The sequence below is a fragment of the Schistocerca piceifrons genome, chromosome 1 (genome assembly GCF_021461385.2).
Source record: "Schistocerca piceifrons isolate TAMUIC-IGC-003096 chromosome 1, iqSchPice1.1, whole genome shotgun sequence".
NCBI classification, from domain to species: Eukaryota; Metazoa; Arthropoda; class Insecta; order Orthoptera; family Acrididae; genus Schistocerca; species Schistocerca piceifrons.
In genome coordinates, this window is record NC_060138.1 from 269902492 (window position 1) to 269928571 (window position 26080).

Below are 26080 nucleotides of genomic sequence, written 5' to 3' on the forward strand. Positions count from 1 at the left end.
CTGTTAAGAGCAACTTTAGGATGTATGTGCAGGGTAGTCTTGAATCTAGTCACTAATTTGGTCTGTTAGTTAGCTCGTATTTTTTTCACTAGATGACAGTGTGGAACTGTGAATAAATAATTTTTTGTGTACCAAAGAGTTTGATTTAAATATAACCTCTAATTTGTTGAAGTGAGCATGGATACAGTTTATAGAATGTTAAATAAATCATTAATGAATTAAAATTTAAGGTGGGTGTCTCAACTACATAAAACACTTGGAAAACATTGCTACACTAATGTGAACTATTTTGCTGGTTTCAGCATACTTCATGGCCTGTGTTAAACCTGTTAAACAATAAGAAGAACAGTGGTAAATTGTGAAATTGTTTTGAGGTTTCAGTACAAGTGGCACTGAATACACTTCCCACTATAGTCAATATACATTGCCTGTTCTGGTTTTTTTTCTAACTCGAATTGATTTGTTTGTGCATGATAGAGCAGTATTTAAGTTCTGATGGAAGACTATTTTTTCACCTTGGGGACTGGTTGGGATGTAGGAGACCAGTGGTCATTCTCTGCCTTCTGTTGGATACACCCTTGAAATATTACAAATCAACTTCATGTCTACACATTTTCTTTGATGCTAAACTACAAAACAGTATCTGAATCATCTGTAGGAATTAATGAACAATTTATAAATAATAGAAAACTTAGCAGATTACAAAACGAAGGCAAATATAAAATTAATTTTCACTATTTAAAAATAGTGTGTTACAGTCTCACTTTTGAATGGTATAGGAAGATGTGAAAAGGCAGTGAATTATCTAAATCCAAGTAATTAAATGTTCTCTGTTACAAAAAGATTTATTTTGTATAAATATATTTACATTTATCTGTGATCACAATCACAAAATTGTGAACTTATGAACAAAGTTCATACCTTTCGCACTCATAAAGACATAAAAATTTTCTAAAATTGCTGATTTCCAGAATTAGAAATCAAATTTTTTCTCCATTTAACAATGAATAGTGTACACAGTTAATTAATATGAGATTTACAGCAACCAATGGCAGCTCAGCATAACACATGGTAGGTCTACTTGTACAATCACCTAATAATGTTCTCTACATTGGTATCATAGATAGACAACACATCAGAATATTTACAAAAGTGGAGTTTACAGGAAGAACAGTTAGTAATAATTCTGAGGGTTAATTATATGAAGCTAATGTATTAGCTAAGAACACTTATTTGTTAGATGTAGAGATGAGAAATGGAGCTTTCAAATACTGAAGAAATAGGTGTGTGATATGAGATAGAGATGTCACAGAAAATAAACTGTCAGGGAGACAGACAGAAAGAAGACCAAGAAATAGAAAAATGCATCTGAAACAATGACAGATGAGTAATGAATGAATTCAGATTCCAGAATTACCTAGCAATATTAGTAGTTTGTGTACTAATGGCTCAAATACTAGATTTTTCTGTACTCTTAATCTCTCAAGCACTTGAGATCTAAATGTGATAAATAAGCCACTGTGATAAATTGGAGATAACCTCTCCTCTTAAATAAATTAACTGTTGTGATGAAAATTATTTGTATGAAGGATGATATTTGCTTGCTGATAAAACTGATTATGTATTAACTACATAAATTCTGACTAATTAATATGCTACAGAAGCTGTCTCTGGTAACAACTTTAATACTTCACTATAAAGCTACAGGTAGAGATTAAGCTTAGTACATAACATGACCAAGCTACTGCAGTCTGTCAAAATTACATGTGGAAAACAATTCATCTTGCACTGACTGCACATTACTTACTACTCCCTGAATTGTTCTGTATATACATATACAAACTTTCATATCATGTAATCAGTCTTACTCAACGCTCTTTTGCAATTCAAGTTCTCTCTATTACCGTACTTTCAAGTGACAAGCATCATGTGTGTCTTTTTATTATTAGAATTGCTTTAGAACTTTTCTTAGCTGTCTCTGCTGGTGCCTTCTCAATATCTTCTGCTGGTTTCCTATAAAAGAATGAAATCATCATTATTAGTTTTTATGTAGGCTACCTCCTAGCTACATAAAAAATTATGCTAACAGATACTTTCTAAAACTCCTGTTACACAGTACTGTAAATCAATAAATGAATGAACTTTAACAACATAGGTAATACAGTTACTTACAAATCGGTTTCAAGATGTGTGAAAAAAAGTTGTGAGACTGACAAAATTGTGAGAGATTTGGCAATGCAGTGTTTTTCTACTTGTGAAGACCAGCGTTTTCATCCCTTCCAGGAGCTCATTCTGAGTTTCAGCTCTGTACAGCACTACATGATTTTTGAAAGTGCTATCAGTGAAGCTGTGTTTTTGTTGTGTTTTACAAAAATGGAACAGCAGAATTTAGAGCAACATTATGCCATCAAGCACAACTCTTTAGTGCATGATAGTAATGTCTTGTGATTCTCTTGAGTTCAACATCTCCCTCATAATGAGAGGATGCAGACTCAGTTTTTTAGGTGGACTGAGTAGAGAACGTGTTTAGTGTGAGAAACAGAGAAACATTTATGCGTGAAAGTCAGTTTTCCAAAAGGACTGGAGTTAGTGCAAGGAGTGTAGACCATTTTCATGGTTCCAAAGTCACTAGTGGGTGTCATTGATGTGTTCAGGAATGAAGAGGAAAACTGTATTTATATCAAACAAAATTTTGCATTAGATACCAATGGAATGAGAAAGTGCAATCATTAAGACACTGACATATTTAGATGGAGTTTGCCCTGTCCAACTGTTCTGACTTAGGTTTTCCGTCCCCAGTTGTTTCAGTCAAATGCCAGGATGGTTACTTCATCAAGGCCCTGACTGACCACCAGTTCTGTCCTTATGAAAGTATACTTATATATTCTGTGTACGTATATATTTTTGAGCTATTTATTTTCACTGTATTATGACGACAAATCCGGTACAATTGTGAGGTGGTCCCTGGACAGACAAACAAATACAGAAATAATATTTTGTAGTTAAAGTCTGTCATCCTATTACCTTATGAACAACAACAGAAAGATATAGGTCACAACTGTGTTAATTAGTATCTGTTTTTCTTTCATACTGTATGTGGGACCCAGACAAGATAGGACTAATGGCGGATATTGGACGTACTCTAGGAATATACTACAACCTCCTATCTATTGCTCACATGAGTATTGTGAAGATAAGATTAGCACAATATACTGCACACACTGAGGCATTTAAATAATTGTTCTGGGTCAATGGCGGCACCTGATCCCACCCGTCGGCTTTGATCCATGACGTCATGACGGGGTGGAGTTTAGTTTATGAGTTGGTTATGTTTGTAGATATCATCTTCTTGTGTTATGGTGTGGAGTTTAGTTTGAATTTGTTGTGTTTGTAGACGTCCTCTTGCTGCAGTTGGTGGTGTCCTCTGGTGGTGTGTTTAAGGTCCGCATGTTTTGTGGTGTATTTGGTTCATATGAGTGTCATTGGTCAAAGTGTGAATCAATTTTTATTGACTGTGACTGAAGAATGGAAATTAGTTTCAGTGAGTTTAGAATTAATTTTTTTGTGTTTATGTTATTGCAGCATTGATTGGTGTTAATCGTTTGCTGATTGTCATGCAGTGAGGCATTTAATTTATTTTGTGGCTTCTTCTGTTAGGTATGGATGTGACATTTAAATTTAACAGTTCATGGTTATGGGCTGAGATGGGGGATGACATGACATCCCTCATTAAATTTTTTCAGATGTTTGGACTGTTGGCTGAAATAGTGAAGTGTAGTGACCGCAAAGAGAATAAGCGATTGGCCGGAGTTCCAATGTCTCTAAACAGGGACTGTTCATGTGGCGGTACCGAAGGGATAACCTTTGGCAGTCCATTAGGTGTGGTAAATGGTTGAAGAAGTCTAGGTTGGCCACGAGAGAGATTGTTTTGATAATGTATTATTTTTGTTATAGATCCTCCATCAGTTTTTGTGCAAATGAGACTGATGAGAGTGAGAGGACCATTTTAGACTGGTTTTCTTTTTGTAGGGAAGCTTGTTCTGAATATGTTAAGTACAGGGTGGGTTGGGGGTGGTGGTTGGGGTAGATGAGTCTCAGTTTGGGAAGAGGAAATATGGAAGGTTTGTGAGTGTGAGAGGCCGTTATTTTGGGAGGTGGGTATGCAGAGTATGCTTTCAGGGTTTTGGAAGGGTGTACAAAGAGGGAATTGGTGAGATCAATTGAAGAGTATATAGAGGAGGGGAGTACGGTAGTTTTATATGCTTTTTCATCTTATAGGGGGTTGGGGAATAGGGGTTATCATCATTTAGTTGTCAATAATAGTTTAGAGTTCAAGAATTATGAGACTGGGGTGTGGGGGGGGGGGGGCAGTTAAATCAGTCACTGGGTGGGGAAGAGTTGGGTGGGGGGGGTATTTTATGATTATATTGTGGAGGACCTGTTTTGTTGCAGTTTTTTTGAGTTGTTGTGTGTGATCGAGTTTCGTTTATTTTCTGATCTTATTTGTCAGTGGATTTTTGTTTTTGGGGGACGGTGAAGATTGGGTGGGGGGGGGGAGGGGGAGGGGTGGTTGGAGTTGGTAGAGTGTAACTTAAGGGTAGTATCCAATTCCAATTTTTTTGGTATCATAATTGACCTATATAGCTCAAGGGAAGTGTCCGATACCAAATTTTTTTTTTTTTTTTTTGTGGTATTGATAGTTGTGCTGTGATAATGATTTTTGGGTGTTGGTTTTTATTTTGCAGTATCGACAATTGTGGTTGAGCTATGTATGTGAAGGAAAGTGATCGATTCCTGTGGATATTGTGAGTGTAGTGGGATTTGGGAATTGTGTGTTGTTTTTATGTTGTCATCTTGTGTGATTTTGGATGGTGGTGTGTGTCTGTATGTGTTTATATTTAGTTTGTCCCCAACCAAAATCCCCCAATTTCTTGTGTTGATCCCATTAGTTTGATTAAATTTTGGAGGGAGATGTGTTTATTGTTTTTACATGTATTTTCATGTTTGTTGTCATGTTTATGTAATGACATCATAGGCGCCATATTAGAGACGCTGAAAATGGTCATTTCCACCATATTGGTGACGTCATGGTTCAAAACAGACAGGTGGAATCGGACGCTTCTGTAATCGCATCATTCTTCCCACCCTCTATGCAGGAATGGAACAGGAAGAAACTCTTATAACTGGTACAATGCGATGTACCCTCTGCCAAGCACCTCATGCTGGTTTGCACTATATAAATGCAGATGTAGATGTAGATTTATATGCCCTCTTGACAAATCTAAAAAGGTATATATATTTTGAGAAACAACAACAAAATTAAAATTACAGATACTGGTTAGAGATAAAAGATTCTAGTGAGGAGAATTTTCAGTTTCTTGTGAAAGTCGGTTTTGAAGTATAATGCTAAAGCAGAGATGAACAATACTAATACTGACACTTTTGTACCAAAGGTGAACTTACTTGTAGCTCAGAATAAAAAAGTGTTTCAGAAGTTTCAGAAAATAAACTCAAAAAATATTTACTTAAACGAGTGCAATGATTCCTTTAGGGGCAGCAGCCCCTTAATGCAAGTGCCTCAATAACTTTAAAATGAATCCTTTGTAAGTAGTTGCAGAACAATCTCTCCTGAGCCAGGAGCTGTAATTCTACCAAATGTGATCAGTACCCATTTAAGTTCTGCTGCAACACAGAAGGCACTCTGGGAGTCATTTAGTAGTGATGGTTATCCTTGTCCTCCTTCCTTGGCAGAGGCAACTTACCCAAGACATCAGGGGCAACATAATGTGATGCCTGGCTCTCTGGTTTCACCATGTGGATATCAAGGTCTTTGACCACTGAAAGGGAGAGGGCTCACCAATCCAAAGGCTTAGCTGCCACTTTCTCCAATTTGTAACAACTTTTTGTGTGGCATTTTCCTTAATTATGGGAGGAGTTGCTTGCTTGGGTAGGGAAGACAGGGTGCACTCCTGATGGTGTGTAGTGGTATTTGGATGAGGTTCTAAATCCATCATCAATGGATTCTGAAAGATTTCAGGTTCAGGTATAGCTTCCCAATGCAACACACATTTGTAGCTCACAAGAAGTTTCAGAACAGTGCATACTCCTCTGCAGAGTGAAAATTCATTCTGTATTTAATGTAACTGTTGAAGTGTAGACTCCTATGGTTCAAATAACCACAGAATAACCTCTACATATCTACACTCTGCACCCACTGTGAGGTGCACAGCAGAGGGTACATCCCATTGTACCAGTTATTAGTGTTCCTTCCTGTTCCATTCATGTATGAAATGTGGGAGGAATGACTGATTGAATACCTCTGTGCATGTAGTAATTATTCGACTATTATCCTCATGATTCCTGTGTGACCGATAGGCATGGGGTTGTTGTATATCCCTAGAGTAATCATTTAAAGCTTGTTCTTGAAACTTTGTTAAAAGACTTTCTCAGGATAGTTTACATCTTGCTTCAAGAGTCTGCCATTTCAGTTCTTCAGCCACTCTGATGCATTAAACAAACCTGTGACCATTTGTGCTGCCCTCCTCCGTATATGTTGAATATCCCCTGTTAGTCCTATCTGATACAGGTCTTGTAAACTTGAGCAATATTCTAAGATGGGTCACACAAGTGATTTGTAAGCAATCTGTTTGGTATCCTAACAATAAAGCAAAGTCTACCACCTGCTTTACCCATGAATGAACCTTTGTGATCATTCCATTTCATCTCTCTTCAAAGAGATATTTGTACAAGTTGGCCAATTCATTATAAACAACTGCATCACCCGCAAAAGCCTGGTTTTACTATTAATATTGTTTGCAAGGTCATTAATATAAAACATGAATGGGCAAAGGTCACAACACACTTTCTTGGGCAATATCTGAACTTACTACTACAGCTGAGAATGACTCTCCAACCAAGATAACGTGCTGTGTCCTCTCTACTAAAAAGTCACTAATTTCACATGATACCCCATATGATCATACTTTTGGCAATAAGCACAGGTGTGGTACTGATTCAAATGCTTTCTGAAAATCAAGAAACACTGTATCTACCTGGTTGCCTTGATCCAATACTTTCAGAGTATCATGTGAGTAAAATGGGGGCTGGGTTTCACATGATTGATGGTTTTGAAACCCATGCTGGTTGGTGTTGAGGAGGGCATTCTGTTCAAGATACCTCATTATGTTTGATCTCAGAATATGTTGTAAGATTCTACAATAAATCCATGACAAGAATATTGGACCACTTCTACTACCCTTCTTTTAAATGGGTGAGACCTGCCCCTTTTCCAAGAACTGAGCACAGTTTTTTGTTTGAGGGATCTATCATACATTATAGTGTATGGTTCTAATGGCTTCATGAAGTTAGCTCAAATAAAAATAAGGATCCCGTACCATAGGTCTGGTAATTGTCAGTGTATCTGTGATGGAGGCAATTTTGGAAGTGAAATATCCATCTGATGAAGTTTTACCCACATTATAATAGCCAAAAACATTCGAAGGGGTTGCATCACAGCCCTACATGAGATTAATTGGGCTTTTTATCATATCATACTACATGCAGTCAAATTAAGCAAATTCAAAACCAGCGGGCTTTTTGGGGTTCATTAATTTTTTTACAAATTTTATAGTAGAGAAAAATAACAAGACATTACTTTTACTATAGACAAGAATATTAGAAAAATGAATTTTTGTAGTTACTTTGTGAGTGCACAAAAACAGTGCCAAATAATTTAGGCCTATCTCAGTTGTAACTGTCATATCCAAAATAGTATAAAACTACATAAACAAGCAAGTATACCGTATGGTTATTTTCAAAGTAACAAAATCTTAGATGAACAATAGGTTGCCTTTACATCTCATCTGTAAATAGTAAAAGCAAGAGAAATCTTGATGAACAGCATTTGTGGAGGGTATGGTGGGAGATCACTGTTCTGAAACACATGAATTTTAAGCTTTTATCTCTGGAAAACACTGAAGATAGCTCTCTCAGGTTATTTGAGTGCAGCTAAAACAACAAACTACAGATATGAAACTTCCTGGCAGATTAAAACTGTGTGCCAGACCAAGACTTGAACTCGGGACCTTTGCCTTTCGCGGGCAAGTGCTCTACCAATCTCCCAGCAAGTTTCATATCAGCACACACTCCGCTGCAGAGTGAAAATCTCATTCTGGAAACTACAGATAGTTTATGGAAATAAGCAGAGATCATAATTACTTATAAAAAGATGAACTCATCAAGGATCTGTTCTTGGATTTTTTCTGTTAATTACCTATGTTAGACCAGACAAAAACAAAGGAAATTCCCATTAAACTTAAGGTTATCAGAAGTACAATAAAACAGTTATACTACAATCCTCTACATATAGCTCACACAGGGATTGTGATGATAAGATTAGAATATTTACTGCATGCATAGAGGCATTCAAACAATCATTCTTCTCACACTGCGTATGTGAATGGAACAGGAATAAATTCAAATAACAGGTACAATGGGACACACACACTGCCATATACCTCACGATGGTTTGCACTGTACAGATGTAGATGTAGATACAGATATAAATGTAGGCATTTGGAAATTCTCATTACAAAATTCTGGGACTTTTAGAGAGGAGTGAGTACATAATATTTTGGATAAATGCCCACGTCCAGAAATGTACCATTTCTGTTCTACAATGGTTTCACTTCAGATGCTTAACTCATCCATTTCTGCTTGAGGAATTGAATTAAACATTATGCAGTACAATTATTAGGTAACAATTTTAAATAAAACATAACAAAACAACCATTTATCACTTAAGCACATGAATTTCTATTAGCAGTTAAAAATTACATACTGTAAATGCAGTATTATGGGTTCTTTCTTGTTTTGAAATAATAAAAACATGTAATGTTTGAGTGTTAATACAAACAAAGCACAATTCAATCCACCAAGCAGAAGTGGATGAATTTTTGGGGACATAACACTGTGGAGTTACCCAGAACAATGTTTCTGCCCTGAGGTAGCTCAACTAACCTCTCTAGATGTGCAGTTAGTTCACTCTGATTACTGTTTGTGACACACATGCTTTGTACCTTGTAGGACAATAAAATATATTTGTATGGAATTGTACAACCTGTTAGTAGTAGTTATACATAGCTACTACTCGGAGTGCCACACCTCCCACAATGCTGACTCAAGAATTTCAACCGTATTATGTTTAAATTGTAAAATCTCCCACACCGGTCGATTGTCCTACAGTGACACAGCTATCCATTCAGCCATTTCCTGCTCCAAGGAACATCAGTCTCATCTCTTTGTTAATGCCAGTGAATTCCATGAACTTTCCAGGCCTCAGTTTGTTATAATTTCACCAAAACCTGGGTGAAGTGTCTCATCCAACAGTTTGTAGTGAACCACCAACAATGCTTCCATTGTTTACACATCTACCACACCAGGCTCACACTGCTTCACACCAAACCAGCCAACATGTCGAATCCTCAGTGTGACCAGTGCCCGGTGACCATTTGTCAACAATTCTGCTATGACAACGAATGTGATTCCAGATAATCTATGGCTTTCCACCCCATTCATCAGAACACACAGTGCTCCAAGCTCCCCTATGAGAGATAATGACACTTGTTACTAGGAACACACTTATACTGCCAGTAAACCTGCGTGCATTAACATTCCTAGTGTTTTGGAAAACTATACGGGTCATGATAGTTGGTGAACAGTGCCCCCCAATAAATAACCCTGAAATTGTTTCTAACTATTTACTACCTCCCATATGAAATAACATGGGTTCAAGTGATCTTCTTAGATGTAAAAGTGAGACACCCAACATGGACTGGGTTGTCATGCAGTGTTTGCCCATGTGATTTGTGCCGCAACATCACTCAGGTGCCACGGTGGTGCTGGCATCTCCATCAGCCACCCCACATTCACTTGGAGCCACCACCACTGTGTGTGATGCACTGCAGCAAAACTATGTTACCAGATTCATTACCTCATGAGCATACCATATACTCACAGCATCTGGCAGCTCCCATGCTCCCATGGACTAGCACTTTGCACCACCATACTGCTGGTCATGCCCACCTTCATGCTCAGATCACACATCTAATGCACCACACATCTTAATCTCATCATGACTGTGGTCCACCCCAATACTTCCACTCCTGTCACACCTACTGTGTCAAGTTTCTCTTCACTACTTTATGAAAGATAGAGGAACCAGAGAAGCAATATTTGCTCTAAAACTAATAATAGAGAAATGACTAGATAAGAACCTGAAAACATACATAGCTTTCGTAGATGTAGAGAAAGCCTTTGATAATGTTAAATGGGATAAGATGTTTGAGGTACTCAAAAAAGTAGGAATAGACCATAAAGATAGAAAAATGATATGGAACCTGTACAAAAACGAGACAGCAGTTATCCGTGGATGGACAAAACAAGAAGAGGTGCAGATACAGAAAGGTGTCCGGCAAGGTTGCGCACTATCCCGTTATCTTTAACGTATACATTGAAGAGGTGCTGAAAAAAGTAAGGGAAAATTCACAGACAGGTGTAGTAATTCATGGCCAATGAATAGATATGATAAGATATGCCGATGATATAGCTGTCCTGGCTGAAAATGAAGAAGATCTTGTAGTCCTACTGAATAGAATGGATAAAGTTATGGGTGAAGAATATAATATGAGAATTAATAAAGCAAAAACAAAAGTAATGGCGTGCGACAAAGAAGATCAAGTGAAAGTCCAAGTTCATGTAGGCAATGAACTGCTTGAACAAGTTGATAAATTTACTTATCTGGGCAGTAATGTTACCAGGGATGGAAGGAGCAAGGCAGAAGTGAGAAGTAGAATAGCTCAAGCAAAGGCTGCTTTTAACAAGAAGAAAAACATATTAACATCTAAGAGTATCAGCCTTGAAACCAGGAAAAGATTTTTGAAATCATATGTGTGGAGTGTGGCATGCTATGGGTGTGAAACATGGACTCTCGGGACAGAGGAACAGCAGAAGCTAAATTCTTTTGAAATGTGGTGCTATAGACGCATGCTCAAAATAAAATGGATCGACAAAGTCACAAACGAAGTGGTTCTGGAAAGAGCAAGTGAGAAGAGAAGCTTCTGGAGTTTCACTGTTAAAAGTAGAGTCCAATTTACAAGCCATCTATTAAGACATAAAGGACTCCTGAACACAATCATAGAGGGATATGTCAAGGGAAAAAGACCAAGAGGAAGACCATGACTGAGGTACATGGATCAAATCGTGAAAGATGTGGGATGTAACACCTATAAAGAAATGAAGAGAAAAGCTGAAAGACGCACAGAATGGAGACAAGCTGCCATTGTAGCTGTTGCAAACCAATCCTTGGATTGACCACTACAGAAGAGAAGAAGAAGACTTTATGACACACCACTCCCTGATGCTTCCATGCGTGTTGCACCTACTAAGCCACGTATCCTTTAGCCACTTTATGATGCACCACTTCATGATGCCTTCACTCCTGCCTTGTATACCACATTGGACAATGCCAATCTTATGATGGGGTCAGCCTCACATAATCATGGCCCTTACCATTCCACATGTCTTTAGCTGAAACTACCTCTACTGAATGTGGACTTGCCTATGCTGTGGTTCACTCTTAGTGAGAGTGCATAATGCAATCTACAGGTATCACTGAGTAAAATGACAAATTTTCATTTCTTCTCAACCACCTCAGTGATAATGCCAATCTCACTAGTGCCTTTCTGCTTGATGTTCCCACACAAAGAAACAAGTATGAGATTGTCAAGGCACTTCTGCTTCAGTGCCTATCCCACTTGCAAGAGCAACAACTTCGTCTAGTGCCTAAGTGAAACCTCACTCTCTCACAACACAACTTCCGAGCTAGGGTGCAAGCTTCACCTGCAAATTGATACTAGCCTCTTCCCAGATTGTACACTGTGCCCTTTGTGGCTCTTAAAACTGTGGGGGAGCATTCAAACAGTTATGCTTGAGCTGATGCCCTGCCAGCACTCTCGGCCACTACTGTGCACCTCCTATCATGCAGATGCCAGCCATGTGACATCTATCTGGACTTGCCGAACCTTGCTGAGCCATCACCTCCAGCTGCTCTGTACAGTCTCCCATGTGAAGAACATAAACAAAAGCTTACAGTGCAGGCTACCACCAGTGTGTCTCTGCCTGGTCATTGACCTGTGCCTGCCCGTCAGAACACTGCAAGTTGGCTGGGCACTATGCCGCCCATGTGCATTGCCTCTGTTGGTTACACAATTGCTTTGGCTCTGACATGCTGCTCTGTAGACAGCCTTGCTCATACTCAGCATGATCTTGCACCATGATAGTAGTGTACAATGTCAGCAAATCACCACTTCCTGGTAGCATCTGCAGGTCTCATCTATGACCAGATAGCTCTCACCTCTTCATTATGATGCACAACTGATTTCTTACCATCTAGTCAACACCAAAGCCAATGTCATCATCATGACTCCATCTTCTCTCGCTCCTGCTACACTTTCATTTTTACCCATGAAATTGCGTGCAGCTAATGACTCCATGATGCTGGTGACTGGAACAGCCCCCATCAATCTCTATCTCAGTAACCACCCATCTATGCCTTGGACATTCTTGGTGGCTGGAATGATGGAACCTGTCTTAGGAGTTGACTTACTCAGACACTACCGTTTACTTCCAGACCTGTACTGCACTCTGCTTCTGCACCACTATGGCCAACAGCCAATCAGCAGCAAGATCCGAGACTCCCCTCCTGCCAATGGTATGCCACCATCTCTTACTTCACTGTCAGACATCTCTTGATCTTATCTTGAAATGTTAAATGCTCCTGGAAGAGCCCTTCATGACCTCTGTTATTCACTCTAAACACTGGGGTTCCAACTTGGGTATAAGAGCAACCAATGACCACCTCCACTCTCCCATGGCCGAGACACCTACCGAGCTTCATATGACTCAACAGAAACTCACCATTCTGCAACGTCAACACCCACTGTCCAATAACTAAGACAGCAGATCAGGCTCAAAATAGGTCAGTCAACTGCCATTACCTAATTGCGCTCACCCAGCCACACTTAGTGTTATTGACAGTGCCTCCATGATGGAGTTGTCCATTGATGATGGAGTTACTACAACACCTAGTGCTATGCCCTCAGTCCCTACTTCATGCCAGCCTATCTCACCACAGACTATTTGTACCATCCATGACAGGACATTTTGTCTTATCAACACCACCCCCAGCCTGCTGATCCACCAACACCCCACCTCACTGCCTATCTCCCCACAAACGCAAAGTGGCAAAAGCCGCCACTGACAAACTCTTGTGTGCTGGTACTGTACAGCCATCTGACAGGGCCTCTCCTATCAAGTTTGTCCTCAAAAAGGATACCACTTTGCAATTGTGTGGTAATTATCGTACCTGAATGCCCAGACTATAATAGACAACTACTGTGTACCAAACTTACACAACTTCACACATGAACTTTCTGGTGCCATCATATTTAGTGTTGTTGATAGTAGAAGGGCCTATTTACAGACACCTATGGCTGATGAGTATATATCAATAACTGCAATAATCATGCCATACTGTCATTTCAAGTTCTTATTTATGCTGTATGGGTTAAAAAATGTGGCACATACCTGGCAGAGGTTTATTGACAGCCTCCTATTTAACATGTGCTTCTGCTATGCTTACCTCGATGAACCGATAATTTTCTCACAGTCTCCCGATGAGCATGTAATTCATTTATGCACAATGTTGGATGAGTTAGGAGCACATGGTGTCATAATCAATTAAGGCAAGTGCCAACTGTGGAATTCAAGTGTCACCTTCATTGGCCATCAGTTGACACTTGAGGATATGCCCCAAGCCAGAGAAAAGGAAACAAATCTTCCTTCTCCCTTCTCCCATCCCCTTCGGACTATCAAGAACTATGACATTTCCTTGGGGTATCAACTTTTACAGGTATCATCTCCCACATGCTGCTGAAACACACTTGTCTCCACCTGAGCCACTGCATGGCAAGAACATCACCAGAAAATGATACCTGAGGTGGACCCATGAAATGCAAACAGTCTTCCACAAGGTAAAATCTAACCTCACACAAGCTGTCACCCTGACCCTTCCATTACTGGACACACTCCTCATGATCATTGCAGATGCCATCAACTGTGTGATTGGCATGGTACTGCACCAAGAGATCACTGGTGTGATACACTGCTGCATCTCCTCTTGCGAAAGTTGACTGATACTCAGAATGGTCCACTTCTGATAGAGAGCTCTTGGCCATCTATGAGGTGATCTGCTATTTCCAGGATGACACTGAAGGATGCCCTCTAACCATTTACACTGACCAGAAGCCTCTTGCACGCACTACGAAAAACGCTTCTGTTAACACCATGCCGAGGCTCCTTTCACCATCTCAACCTGGTCTCACAATTTACCAATGACATCAGACGCACCCAAGGTGCAGAAAATATAATCATGGACTAACAGTCTTGCTTGACAGTCACATATACTCAGCTGACTTTGATCTACTCACTGGCAAGGGCCAAAGACCGCAACCTGCAACAACTACTCACAGGACAAGACACTGGGCTACAACTACAACAGCGCACACTTCCAGGAGTCACCAAACCTTGTTTGGTGTAATGTGTCACAAGAGAAGATAAACCATCTGTCCTGCAATCCTCTTGGAAAACAGTGTCAGACTTGCTGCACAATCTTGCACACCCCAGAGTGCATCCCACACTCAAATTAGTCACAGAATGTTTCATCTGAGCTAACGTCAAGCACAATTGCATGGTATGGACCGAGGCCTGCATCCCCTGTCGACAGGTAAAGGTAGGATGCCCCACTCAGCTCCACTTTTGGAAATTCTCTGTCGCAAAGGAGCATTTTCAACAAGGCCATATTGATTTAGCCATGCCACTCCCCGACTCGCAGGGTTCTAAGTACATCCATGACTGACCATAGGATGCATTGGATTGAGGCCACCCAGTTACCCGACACTTTAGTTGACAGAGTTGCCAGGGCCTTTGCAACTGGATTGCGAGGTTTGTTTGCCCTGTCACTCACAACAGATCAAGGGTGGGAGTTTAAGTCAACCTTATTCAGTGAACTGTGCGAACTTTGCAGGTGCCATTGTTTCCATATGACCACTTACCACCCACAGTCAAATGGACTATGGAATAATGGCACTACATGCCTTGTCCTAGTTGCTTCTGAGAATTAGGACTGGTCATAAACAAGATTTGAATGCTTCTCTGGCTGAGGTCCTATATGGTGAGCCACTGTTTCCCTGCAGAATTTATCACCCAAGTTGTAGCAACACTGGACCATGACCTGACAGAACTAGTGCAGCGAGTGCATGAGCATGGACGGAACATCCACATGCCACCACCCAATGATCATGCAAAGCCCATCTCCCCGCCCTCCCAACCCATTTCTACAAAGGCCCATATCACATAGTCAAGCAGGACACCAACACTATTGACATCATCATCTCAGGAAAAATGACTACAGTGTCCTTAAACAGACCACAGCCTGCATGGACTTCGGCCGACTGCCTGGCAGCATGCCTTGCATTGGTGCCTTTGCAGCCAACACATGCTCATTTCAGAGCACAACTAAATATTAGTGACTTTCTGCTGGAAGATATCAATGCTGCCCTATGTGACTCACTGTTAGTCATCTCCACCTGTTTTGCAGAGAGGCAGGCAAGCCTCAGCGTAGTCTCCAGGTCAATCAGACATGCTAAACTCCTGCCCTCTTTCATCTATACAGCAGGTGTAACATCTTGCTTCATGACTCATGGAGGCCTCATTGTCATAGCCCCTGTATATGCTGCTCCCACCACCAATTCCAGGATAATGCCACCTTTACTGCTACCTCACGAGCCTCTAATCAGCATGCTAGGTACACTGCCCCCTCCCCCATCACAGATGATATCACATCTTCTGCTGCCATCACACAATCTGCACTGCATCACTATCCCCCTTTCCTCAGTCTTTGGTAGCTCCTCCCACTTTGCACTTTGGAAGTGCACCGTGGCTTCTGGTGCACCTCTCCAATAATGATATTTCAGCAATTAATGCCTCCACCACATCAACATCCTGCCAGTGCACACAGCTTTCTCCCACATGCTCCACACTATGAGGAGGTTGGGTGGCATTGTCTGTGGACATGTAATTCAATGGAGTTACTTGGATCAATATCACTGCCCTGAGATAGCTCAGCTAACCTCTCTGGACCTGCAGTTAGTTCTCTACAAATATCTGTATATAATACAAGAAATGGCCACTGTCTGAATTTACATTCTTTGAGACATTTCCTTGTCTGTAACTGCTTTAAGTAACTGAACATATCTGCAATGTAGGCACTGTTATGCACCCACAGCATCCTTCCTCTGTCTCCAACAAAAGATGTGATATATGATTCTCCCTAAAGGAAGCACCTAGCTACATGAGAAATATGATTGTCTATTTGTGATGTGTCAATACAGGTTGCCAGACAGGTTACATGAAGCCAGTCTAAGATACATTTGTGCAATGATTACAAGTCAAGTGGTGCAGAACAAGCTGCCAAGAAAGGTGTGGGTCTTCTAAGTGTAATGCAATAATTATTGTGTGGTGGCCTTCCAATTTTTATTTATTTAATTTCATCAATATCTTCTTCCTCTATGCCCAAAAGTATGCATCCTAACAATATTTCACTTGATGTACACTTCCAGCTACAACTCATTTCTGTGTAAGGAGGACTGTGTCATTAATTTGTTTGTGAGGGTTCAGAGACTTTTATGAGAACCTGGAGTGCTATACTCACATGCCAAACTTCTCTCCCTCCTCAATGGTGTCAGGGAGAGTCTTGTTGAGTGTCTCTGGCAGCAGCAGTGCCAGAACTCCAGCCATAAGTGTCAGCACACCGAACAGCAGCTGTGGCAGCGGAGCCCACACACCTGCCTGTTGGAAAAGAGCCACGCTGAAATTATAGGGGAAACTATCTCCAACACACGGTCAGTCTGAACTGAAATCTCTTTCTCTATCATCACAAAGGATGAAAAGACTCAAAAGCAGTTTATCCACACACAGCACATGTATCCTGTTCTGGGCCCTCCTCTGTAAGGAACCTCTTGTATGTGCTGCCCAAATTTGGAAGGAAATGGGTTGGAAATGACAATATGGTTTAAAATTATGCTTGCATGACTATGCAGCTCTGAATATAAGAGGTAACTGATGATCTCAAATGTTTGAAGATTACATTCATCATGAATCTGTTTCATCAAATCATAACATAATATCAACAAACTAGCAAAATAGATTTATTTCGTGTTATGTCCAAATCTGCTCTGCTTTGCTTTATTGCAAACTTGTGCCATCGTATTGTCAACAGAGATTGTTTGCATTATATTGTTAACTAAGCTTGCCTAAAAATCATTTGTTGATATTCTCTTACATGAAATGAAGTAAGCCACAAAGCTGAAAAGCCATACACTCTGAATTCGTTTGAATTAATGTTAGTGATAATGTAGCTCATTTATTGCTGTCAGCAACTAAAGTTATTATTTCTGGCTCAAGAAAAATTGAAAACATGGAACCGTGGTTACCTTACTCTTCCCACTTTTAGTAAAAACAAGAGTAAGGAAAACCTAGTTATTTGGTTATTTGTAATGTTTACAAAGCCTAAATAAGAAGAGACCCAAAATTTTTATTTCAGTTTTATGATGGAGCTTCCCCTTATTTGTGAGAAGCATGCTAGTGCTTAAATTAGTGAAACAAAATTTTATTAGATGCCATCTTCGCATTTTATATCCAACTAAAATTTGTTTAAAGTATGAGTACATATTGCTGAATAGTGGCTGAACAGTTCTTCAGTACTGTGTGTCCTGTACAACATTAAACTGGACCTGAAAAGAATAGGGTGGTTCTACAGTTCTGTGGACAATACTCTGGGGACCTTAAATGCTAGTTTTTAAATGATCATTCTCTACGCTAAGACGTGGACTGTTCGTCATCAGACCTACTATGGACTTCAGTTCTTCTGAGTCAAATTCCAGTGAATTTTCTTATTATGAACTTTTATTATTGACTTATGAACTTACATTCTTAACTCAACCTTGCAAATGAGAAACGATTTTATGCTTAATCCAGTTAATTGTGGTTAGGTGTTACTGGTAGGCCAACTCCATGTACAAGGATACCTCTTTCCTCTGACAGTTGCCCTGTATTGATGTTGTGACTGCCACTTTGTTGTTGTTGTTGTTGTTGTTGTTGTATGGTTGTTGATCACCCTGGGTGCCAACATTCATAACAGTTTTTTAAAGGCTATATCTAATGCAGCCCTTTTTAAAAGTCCATATTTTCATAGTTTCCCTCTTTTCTCGTGATGGTTCCATGGTAAGTAGAAATTGTAATTGTTCAGCATGTAACAGGCGATAGATGGAGTGAACAGTGCATGTAACAACTCATGTGGTGGCAGACCTTGCAGATCAGGAATGGCTTAAAGTCTGGTGCAGTGATTGTTATTGTAGTGAAATGGGCACCATTCTGTTTATCAGGCTGAGTATTATTTTACTATTTTTCCAACTGTCTGCAAGCTTTCATGAGCATCTAGTTCACTGCACATGTCACAGATATCTATCCTGATCAAGTGTATGCCTGCTAGTTTTTCATTGGTCAGTAACATCCTGTTAACATCTTTATGCCATGTGCTGCTGGCTTCTGTTGATAAATGCATTGTGACTGTTTCCATGTGATTTTTATGGTAATGTTGAAATTTTGACTCCGTGCTGTTCTTGATTGGATTTCCTGTGACTGCATCATATTTTATCTCTAGTCTGCTCTCTGTGATTGGGAGCATGTCCTACAATGTTGCTCTTCTGCTGCATTGTCACATGTAGCTAGGTGTAAATGGACGCTGTTTTGGAGTTAGGTCCATATTTGACAAATGAGACGACTGTCTGACTGGCCAGGCTGTATTTGTTTTCTATGATATTAGAGGCCTTGAGTATCAGCAGAGCAGTGTACTTTTATATGAAATTGATTAGGCTGTGACCTCCTAGTTTTAGAGTGCATGTGGTGTATGCAACCTTAAATAGTTTTCTTTGCAACACAAGCCAGGTGGGCACTTTACTATAGCTCAACCAAGTTCCTTGGGCAGATTTAGTAATATGGGCCATGACTGAAGACTTTTAAAGTAAATATATTTATTAGCTTCAACTCCTCTACCAGTGTTAGATTTCTTGTTGAGTTTGCTGTACTTAGGGCTCTGGTTGAATATAGTTTTGTGCACCAGTTGTCAGTCACCATTTGTTGAATGTTAGCTTGGACATCATGGTCTGCAGTGCCATTTCTTTTCATATCAGGACCCCTTTGCTTGTTATCTGCGCGATCCTTGCAGCACAGTAGTAGCTTGATGATCCTAGGCTTCCACTTCTGCAAGATAATGCCAAACTGCATATGGTGACAGTTTCTACTGCTTCTCTTCAAGCTTTCCAAACCTTACTTTATCCAGCAAGGTCGCCAGATCGCTTCACAACAGAGAGCTGCCCAACCAGCTCGGGATTTTGAAGATCTAACGTACCAACTAGACAGGATTTGGCACTTCTGCAAGATAATGCCAAACTGCATATGGTGACAGTTTCTACTGCTTCTCTTCAAGCTTTCCAAACCTTACTTTATCCAGCAAGGTCGCCAGATCGCTTCACAACAGAGAGCTGCCCAACCAGCTCGGGATTTTGAAGATCTAACGTACCAACTAGACAGGATTTGGCACGATATCCCTCAGGACAACATCCAATAATTCTTCCAATCAAGGTCAAGTCGAATAACTGCCTGCATAGGGGCCAGGAGTTAACCAATGTATCACGGACTTGCTCAATTTGTGAAGCTCTTTCTCTCGAATAAAACATCCAATTTTGTTGAAATTTTAACCGTTTGGTTATGTATAAACGTACGCCACATGTAACATTTCCTGCCACATACACACAATTCCTTCATGGTGTGCCGTTTCTGTGTTCTGACTGTTATAAAAACAAATGGACAACTCGTGAGGGAATCCGGATGTCATTTATATGTACTGAATTATCAGCCTAATTGGATGTCTGCTTAATTGAAAATTATATGGAATTAAATTTGATTCGCAAAACACGGCGTGATTCTGAAGTAGGTCATGTTTGACATCAAGGGAATGAGGTCACAAGCCACAAGGGCAAGTATCATATGAATCTGGGCAGTTGTATAGACAGTTTTCGAGAATATTGAGCTGATTAGGCCAATGATTCTGATTTTTCGATTTTATTAAATAATACATTGGCAACACTGATCAAGCAAGATGTCAGTTTTTTTTCAATCCAGCAATAACAAACACTACTTGGAGTTTTGGTTTGAGACTTGTAAGTTAAAGAACATCTCAGAAAAAAAAATGATGCATTGGACCTGAACTACCAACTACCACAGGATGGAGACATTGAGTATATCACAGGAGTTGTCGACCTGAGTATCTGATGAGGGCTCACTTTTTGTGAAGTGTGCAACAAAACATAGGTAGGCCTCAACACAAAATAAATAGGAATCCAGACAGGGGGGCTGTGGAGACGGAAGATTGGGCCATGCGGTTGGCAGGCGTGCTCACCAGCAAGTTGAGGTAGGGCGCAATGATGCCGCCGACACGTGCGCACATGGAGCTCGTGCCCAGCGCCGCGTTGCGGATGACGGTGGGGAACTGCTCCGTCGTGAAGATGTACACCGTGCCGTACGATGCGGTCACCGCCAGCTTGCCCGCCATCACCAGCGTTATCTTCAGCCACAGAGCATCTGCAACCCGGAGACCCGCGTCAGTGCAATCATCACACCTCCCACCTTCCGGTGTCAAGGACATAGCAATATTATCACCCTCCATATGACCCTAATCTAGTACCTAGTGATAATTTGGTTCTTGCACTTAAAGAGGGTCAGCACTACGAGGAAGATGACGTTCAAACGTTAGTTCAGGACTGGTCAAAAAAGAGACGGAGGTTTCTATGACGATGGATTGCAAAAGCTGGTCATTTTTTAAAATTTTATTTTAAAACTGTGCCTCGCATTATTTGTCGAAGTTTATGCAGTCATAAGCGACTGAACTAGTGGTAGTAGTTGTATAGGAGGGAGTGCACTCATGTAACCACAAAGATCTGAACATTTCTGCCTGAGATGGTCTGGGACATCACTGGACTTTGTACTGGCCAGTGGAGGGAGAGGCGACTGGTCAATGGGCCAGAAAAAAGTCTGCAACCAGTAAACTCCGCCACTCCACCCCACTTGATTGTGTGAAGAATCCAACTCTCTGTATAAAACAGCTTCAAACGTCTGATTGCTTCACAAGTGCGTTGATGTGTTCTAGGATCGACGTTAAGCATATAAGCAGTGAGAAGTCTGCAAAAGGTCTGACACTACCAGTACATTTAAACTCTGTTGGAATTCGCTAAGTGCTCTCATTATCTAACACTAGATAAGTGAAGTCCCTGTAATTTGCACTCGGTTCCAAGCAAAACTAATTTTTCATGCATCTCAGTGTTTATGATGCCATATCTCGTGAATGTGTGTCACACAATGATATAATTCTGCACGTACATTCAGTGCTATACAAGGATACTGTCTACAGAAGCATTGTGAACAGAATTAGTATTAAAGAACTGTTAAATTAGAACTCCTGACTGAAGCTGAATTTTTATACTGGATGACTATTGTCTGAGTAATTTGTTCTTTGTGTGTTTTGCTGCAAGACTTGCACACAGTATCTAACAGTAAAACTAGTCTCACTGTGTTAGGGTTTAACATCAGCTTGTACCTCTTAATGAGCAGATTATGACAGCCATTTAAATTATTAAATTCTGTTCATAATTATATAAAATACTGATAATCAATTTTGTGTTGACCCTGGAGGCCGTTAAATAGGCAATCTGCATCTGGAAATGTGCACCATGAACCATGTTGGCTTATTAGCAATATAGACCATTCCAAGTAATGGTGCCTGGCACGTGGTACAATCCGGCTTCGAGGATGTACCATGTACTACTCTACTTGGGGAAACCGCCACAGACATCATGTGAGACTTACCGATAAGCATTCTTCCCACGCACTATTCGCGAGTGGAACAGGGTTGGAGGAATCAGATACACCATTAGGTGGCTTGCGGAGTATGATGTAGATCTAGACAGTCAATTACAATGTGCAAGAATGTTTTGTTGATAGGAATCACGTCGACTATGGCAGATTCCAAATGTGGGGGTTACAGATCATAATGCAATCAATCACTGGCCCAATCAATCACTGGCCCAATCAATCACTCGCCCAATCAATCACTGGCCCAATCAATCACTCGCCCAATCAATCACTGGCCCAATCAATCACTGGCCCAATCAATCACTCGCCCAATCAATCACTCGCCCAATCAATCACTCGCCCAATCAATCACTGGCCCAATCAATCACTCGCCCAATCAATCACTCGCCCAATCAATCACTCGCCCAATCAATCACTCGCCCAATCAATCACTCGCCCAATCAATCACTCGCCCAATCAATCACTCGCCCAATCAATCACTCGCCCAATCAATCACTCGCCCAATCAATCACTCGCCCAATCAATCACTCGCCCAATCAATCACTCGCCCAATCAATCACTCGCCCAATCAATCACTCGCCCAATCAATCACTCGCCCAATCAATCACTCGCCCAATCAATCACTCGCCCAATCAATCACTCGCCCAATCAATCACTCGCCCAATCAATCACTCGCCCAATCAATCACTCGCCCAATCAATCACTCGCCCAATCAATCACTCGCCCAATCAATCACTCGCCCAATCAATCACTCGCCCAATCAATCATGGACATTACTAAGGCACACAGGTTAATGCAGTACCATCAACTCTCTGTTGGCTGCAGAAACCATCGCCCCCATATGTGGGTGCAGGAACACAGCCACTGCAAAGTCGAGACAAAGAAAAAAAATTGGTATGTGCTAACTGCAGGGGTAAGATTACATCGAATTCCACATGTGGTAGTGAACTCACTTGTCAATAAGGCAATGTTTAAGCTGGTGGGGTGACCGCGATATTTCCTGCAGGAGATATTTACAGCAGATATAAAGCAAGCTCGGTAGTGTCATGGGAGCCATAATTAACCTCCTCCACCATAGAACAATTAAAAAAACTTAAAGTAAAAATGGCACAAGCGTTTGTATTTTTGCATAAATCAATTTTCAAATTTCAGAGCTAGCTTTAGGAGAATAAAGTAGCATGAAAAGCAAAAGTCTCGGAAAAAAAGGCAAGTAACTCAAAAATTTACAAGCTACATCAAAATGAAAAAAAAAAAAAAAAAAAAATTGTCTTCAGTCGCATGCTTTCCCAGACCTGTGTTCACAACCATAGTGGTTAGTGAGATACTGTTGATGATGATGATTATTATTATTATTATTATTATTATTATTATTATTATTATTATTATTATTATTATTATTATTATTATTGCACACTTATTTTATGTCACGTAAATTATGTCAATGTTACGAAAACTTGTTGCTATCATAGTTCTTAAATTAATTGCATGATAAGCACTTCCCAAATTTTCGAACATATGCTTTCATTTACTATATTTTTCTGATTTGCAATTCCTTGGGAGTTATGTTAAAGCGATGTACGTAGCAGTGATCTGAACAAATGATATTAAATCACTTTATTATAACTAAACATTACATTAAAACATTTTAATAATATAAGCATTATTTAATGAGGTAAGCTCCATGTGTTGTCATTCTGTACACATTTTTGTCAATTTCTGTCAACGTTGTTATTTTGCCATCGATTATTATACAGTCACATTCCTTCTGGGCCTTCTTGAAGGAGTACACTAGCTATTCTCTAACTTAGATATGTAAACAAAGCACGCGCCGCCCATTTATAATGAAATCACTTTTCTGTTCCGCAGTATATGGTATTAATGATGTTATCTTATGTGTTCATGAAAGACTACAGACTGATTGGGCTGGGATAAGGCATCTGACCGTGACGTACGCAGGTATACAAAACTGAAAAACAAAATTAACTTTCGCATGATGTGTCATGTCAAATAACATAGCTCTATGATACTTTGACCATACGTGGAACTGCTACAGTTTAATACAGAAAGTAAGTGAAGGAAATGCGACTAACAGAAATGACAATTTCATTCGAAGACAATAATTACACTGAAGCCATTGCGTATTGATGATGGTCCCTCGCACAGTACAAAAAAGTGGTGCTTGGTTCTTAACATGGTGTGTGACCAGCACTGATGGCAATGCATGCTCTGTAACGTGCTCCTGTTCTGGCAGCAAGGCCGGCAGTGAGTGTTTTTGTAGGATGCTCCATTTCTCCGCCATTATGGTTGTCAACACCTAGGTGGCCGTTGGTGCATGCGGACGTGCTGCAAAACGTCTGCTCGACGCATCCTGCACATAGTCGACGGGATTTAAGTCAAGGGAACAGGAGGCTGAATATGCATTTATGCTCATAAATTAAGGTTAATGCTGACACATGGTGCAACAACGCTCTGGTGGGCGGTTTTCGCGTTTAAATCACCTCGGGGTATGACCATGCGGTGCATTTGACCTGCAGTCGTCGCACGGTGGCGCTGGCAGCAGTCCACATACGCAGAGGTGTGTTGGTGCATGTCAGAGTACAGTGCAGCGAGTAGGTGCGCAGACGTTTTCAGACGTGCTAATGGTGAATGTGTGTTGAAAATGGCTCAGAGAACACATATTGATGACGTTATGAGGGTTGGAATACTAGGCGACTGGAGGCTGGTCAAACACAGCAGGTTGTAGCACAGGCCCTCCGTGTGCCACAAAGTGTGATCAAGATTATGGCAACGATTCTAGCAGGCAGAGACCGTGTCCAGTAGCTAAAGTACGGGACGTCCACAGTGTACAACACCACAAGAAGACCGATATCTCACCATCAGTGCTCGCAGATGGCCACGGAGTACTGCAGGTAGCCTTGCTCGGGACCTTACTGCAGCCACTGGAACAGTTGTCTCCAGACACACAGCCTACAGACGACTGAACAGACATGGTTTATTCGCCTGGAGACCTGGAAGGTGCGTTCCACTGACCCCTGGTTACAGGAGAACCCATAAAGTCTGGTGTCAAGAACACAGTACATGGCCACTGGAATAGTGGTCCAAGGTTATGTTCACGGACGAGTCCAGGTATAGTCTGAACAGTGATTCTCGACGGGTTTTCATCTGGCGTGATCCCTTAATGTCCTTGAAAGGGACCAGTATGGAGGTCGTGGTTTGATGGTGTGAGTTGGGATTATGATTGGTGCACGTACACCCCTGCACGTCTTTGACAGAGGAACTGTAACAGGTCAGGTGTATCATGACGTCATTTTGCTCCAGTATGTCCGCCTTTTCAGGGGTGCAGTGGGTCCCACCTTCCTCCTGATGGATGATAACGCACGGCCCCACCGAGCTGCCAAAGAGGAAGAATACCTTAAAACAGAAGGTGTCAGGCGAATGGAGTGGCCTGCCTGTTCTCCAGACCTAAACTCCATCGAGCACATCTGCGATGCTCTCGCTGGACGTATCGCTGCACGTCTTCAAACCCTTAGGACACTTCAGGAGCTCCGACAGGCACTGGTGTAAGAATGGGAGGCCAGCAGCTGCTAGACCACCTGATCCAGAGTATGCCAACCGGTTGTGCGGCCTGTTTGTGTGTATGTGGTTATCATATCCCATACTGGTGTCGGGGTACATGCGCAGGAAACAGTGGCATTTTGTAGCACGTGTGTTTCGGGACGTTTTTCTCAACTTATCACCAATACTGTGGACTTGCATATCTGTGTCGTGTATGTTCCCTATGTGCCTATGCTATTAGCGCCAGTTCTGTGTAGTGCCACGTTGTGTGGCACCACATTCTGCAATTATCATTAATTTATGAGCATGAATGTGCTTTCATTCCAACAGCTCCTCTACCTGCGCTGTTCCATGTGAGCGCGCATTATCATCCATAAAAAAGACATCATGGCTGAATGCATTTCTGAAACGAAGTATACAG

The 26080-nt window shown here is 40.9% G+C and overlaps 1 protein-coding gene across 2 annotated transcripts in view; it reads right to left on the reverse strand.

Moving 5' to 3' along the window:
• Nucleotides 1–829: 829 nt before the first annotated feature.
• LOC124791304 (organic cation transporter protein-like) overlaps nucleotides 830–26080 on the reverse strand; it is a 137330-nt gene continuing 112079 nt past the window's right edge. For both annotated transcript variants that reach the window (XM_047257851.1, XM_047257850.1), the window contains exons 9-11: nucleotides 20636–20817; nucleotides 16829–16965; nucleotides 830–2013 (exon numbers count right to left, since the gene is read on the reverse strand). In XM_047257851.1, the coding sequence (XP_047113807.1) occupies nucleotides 1926–2013; nucleotides 16829–16965; nucleotides 20636–20817 (407 nt within the window). In that variant the 3' untranslated portion in view covers nucleotides 830–1925. The remainder of the gene's footprint in view (nucleotides 2014–16828; nucleotides 16966–20635; nucleotides 20818–26080) is intronic.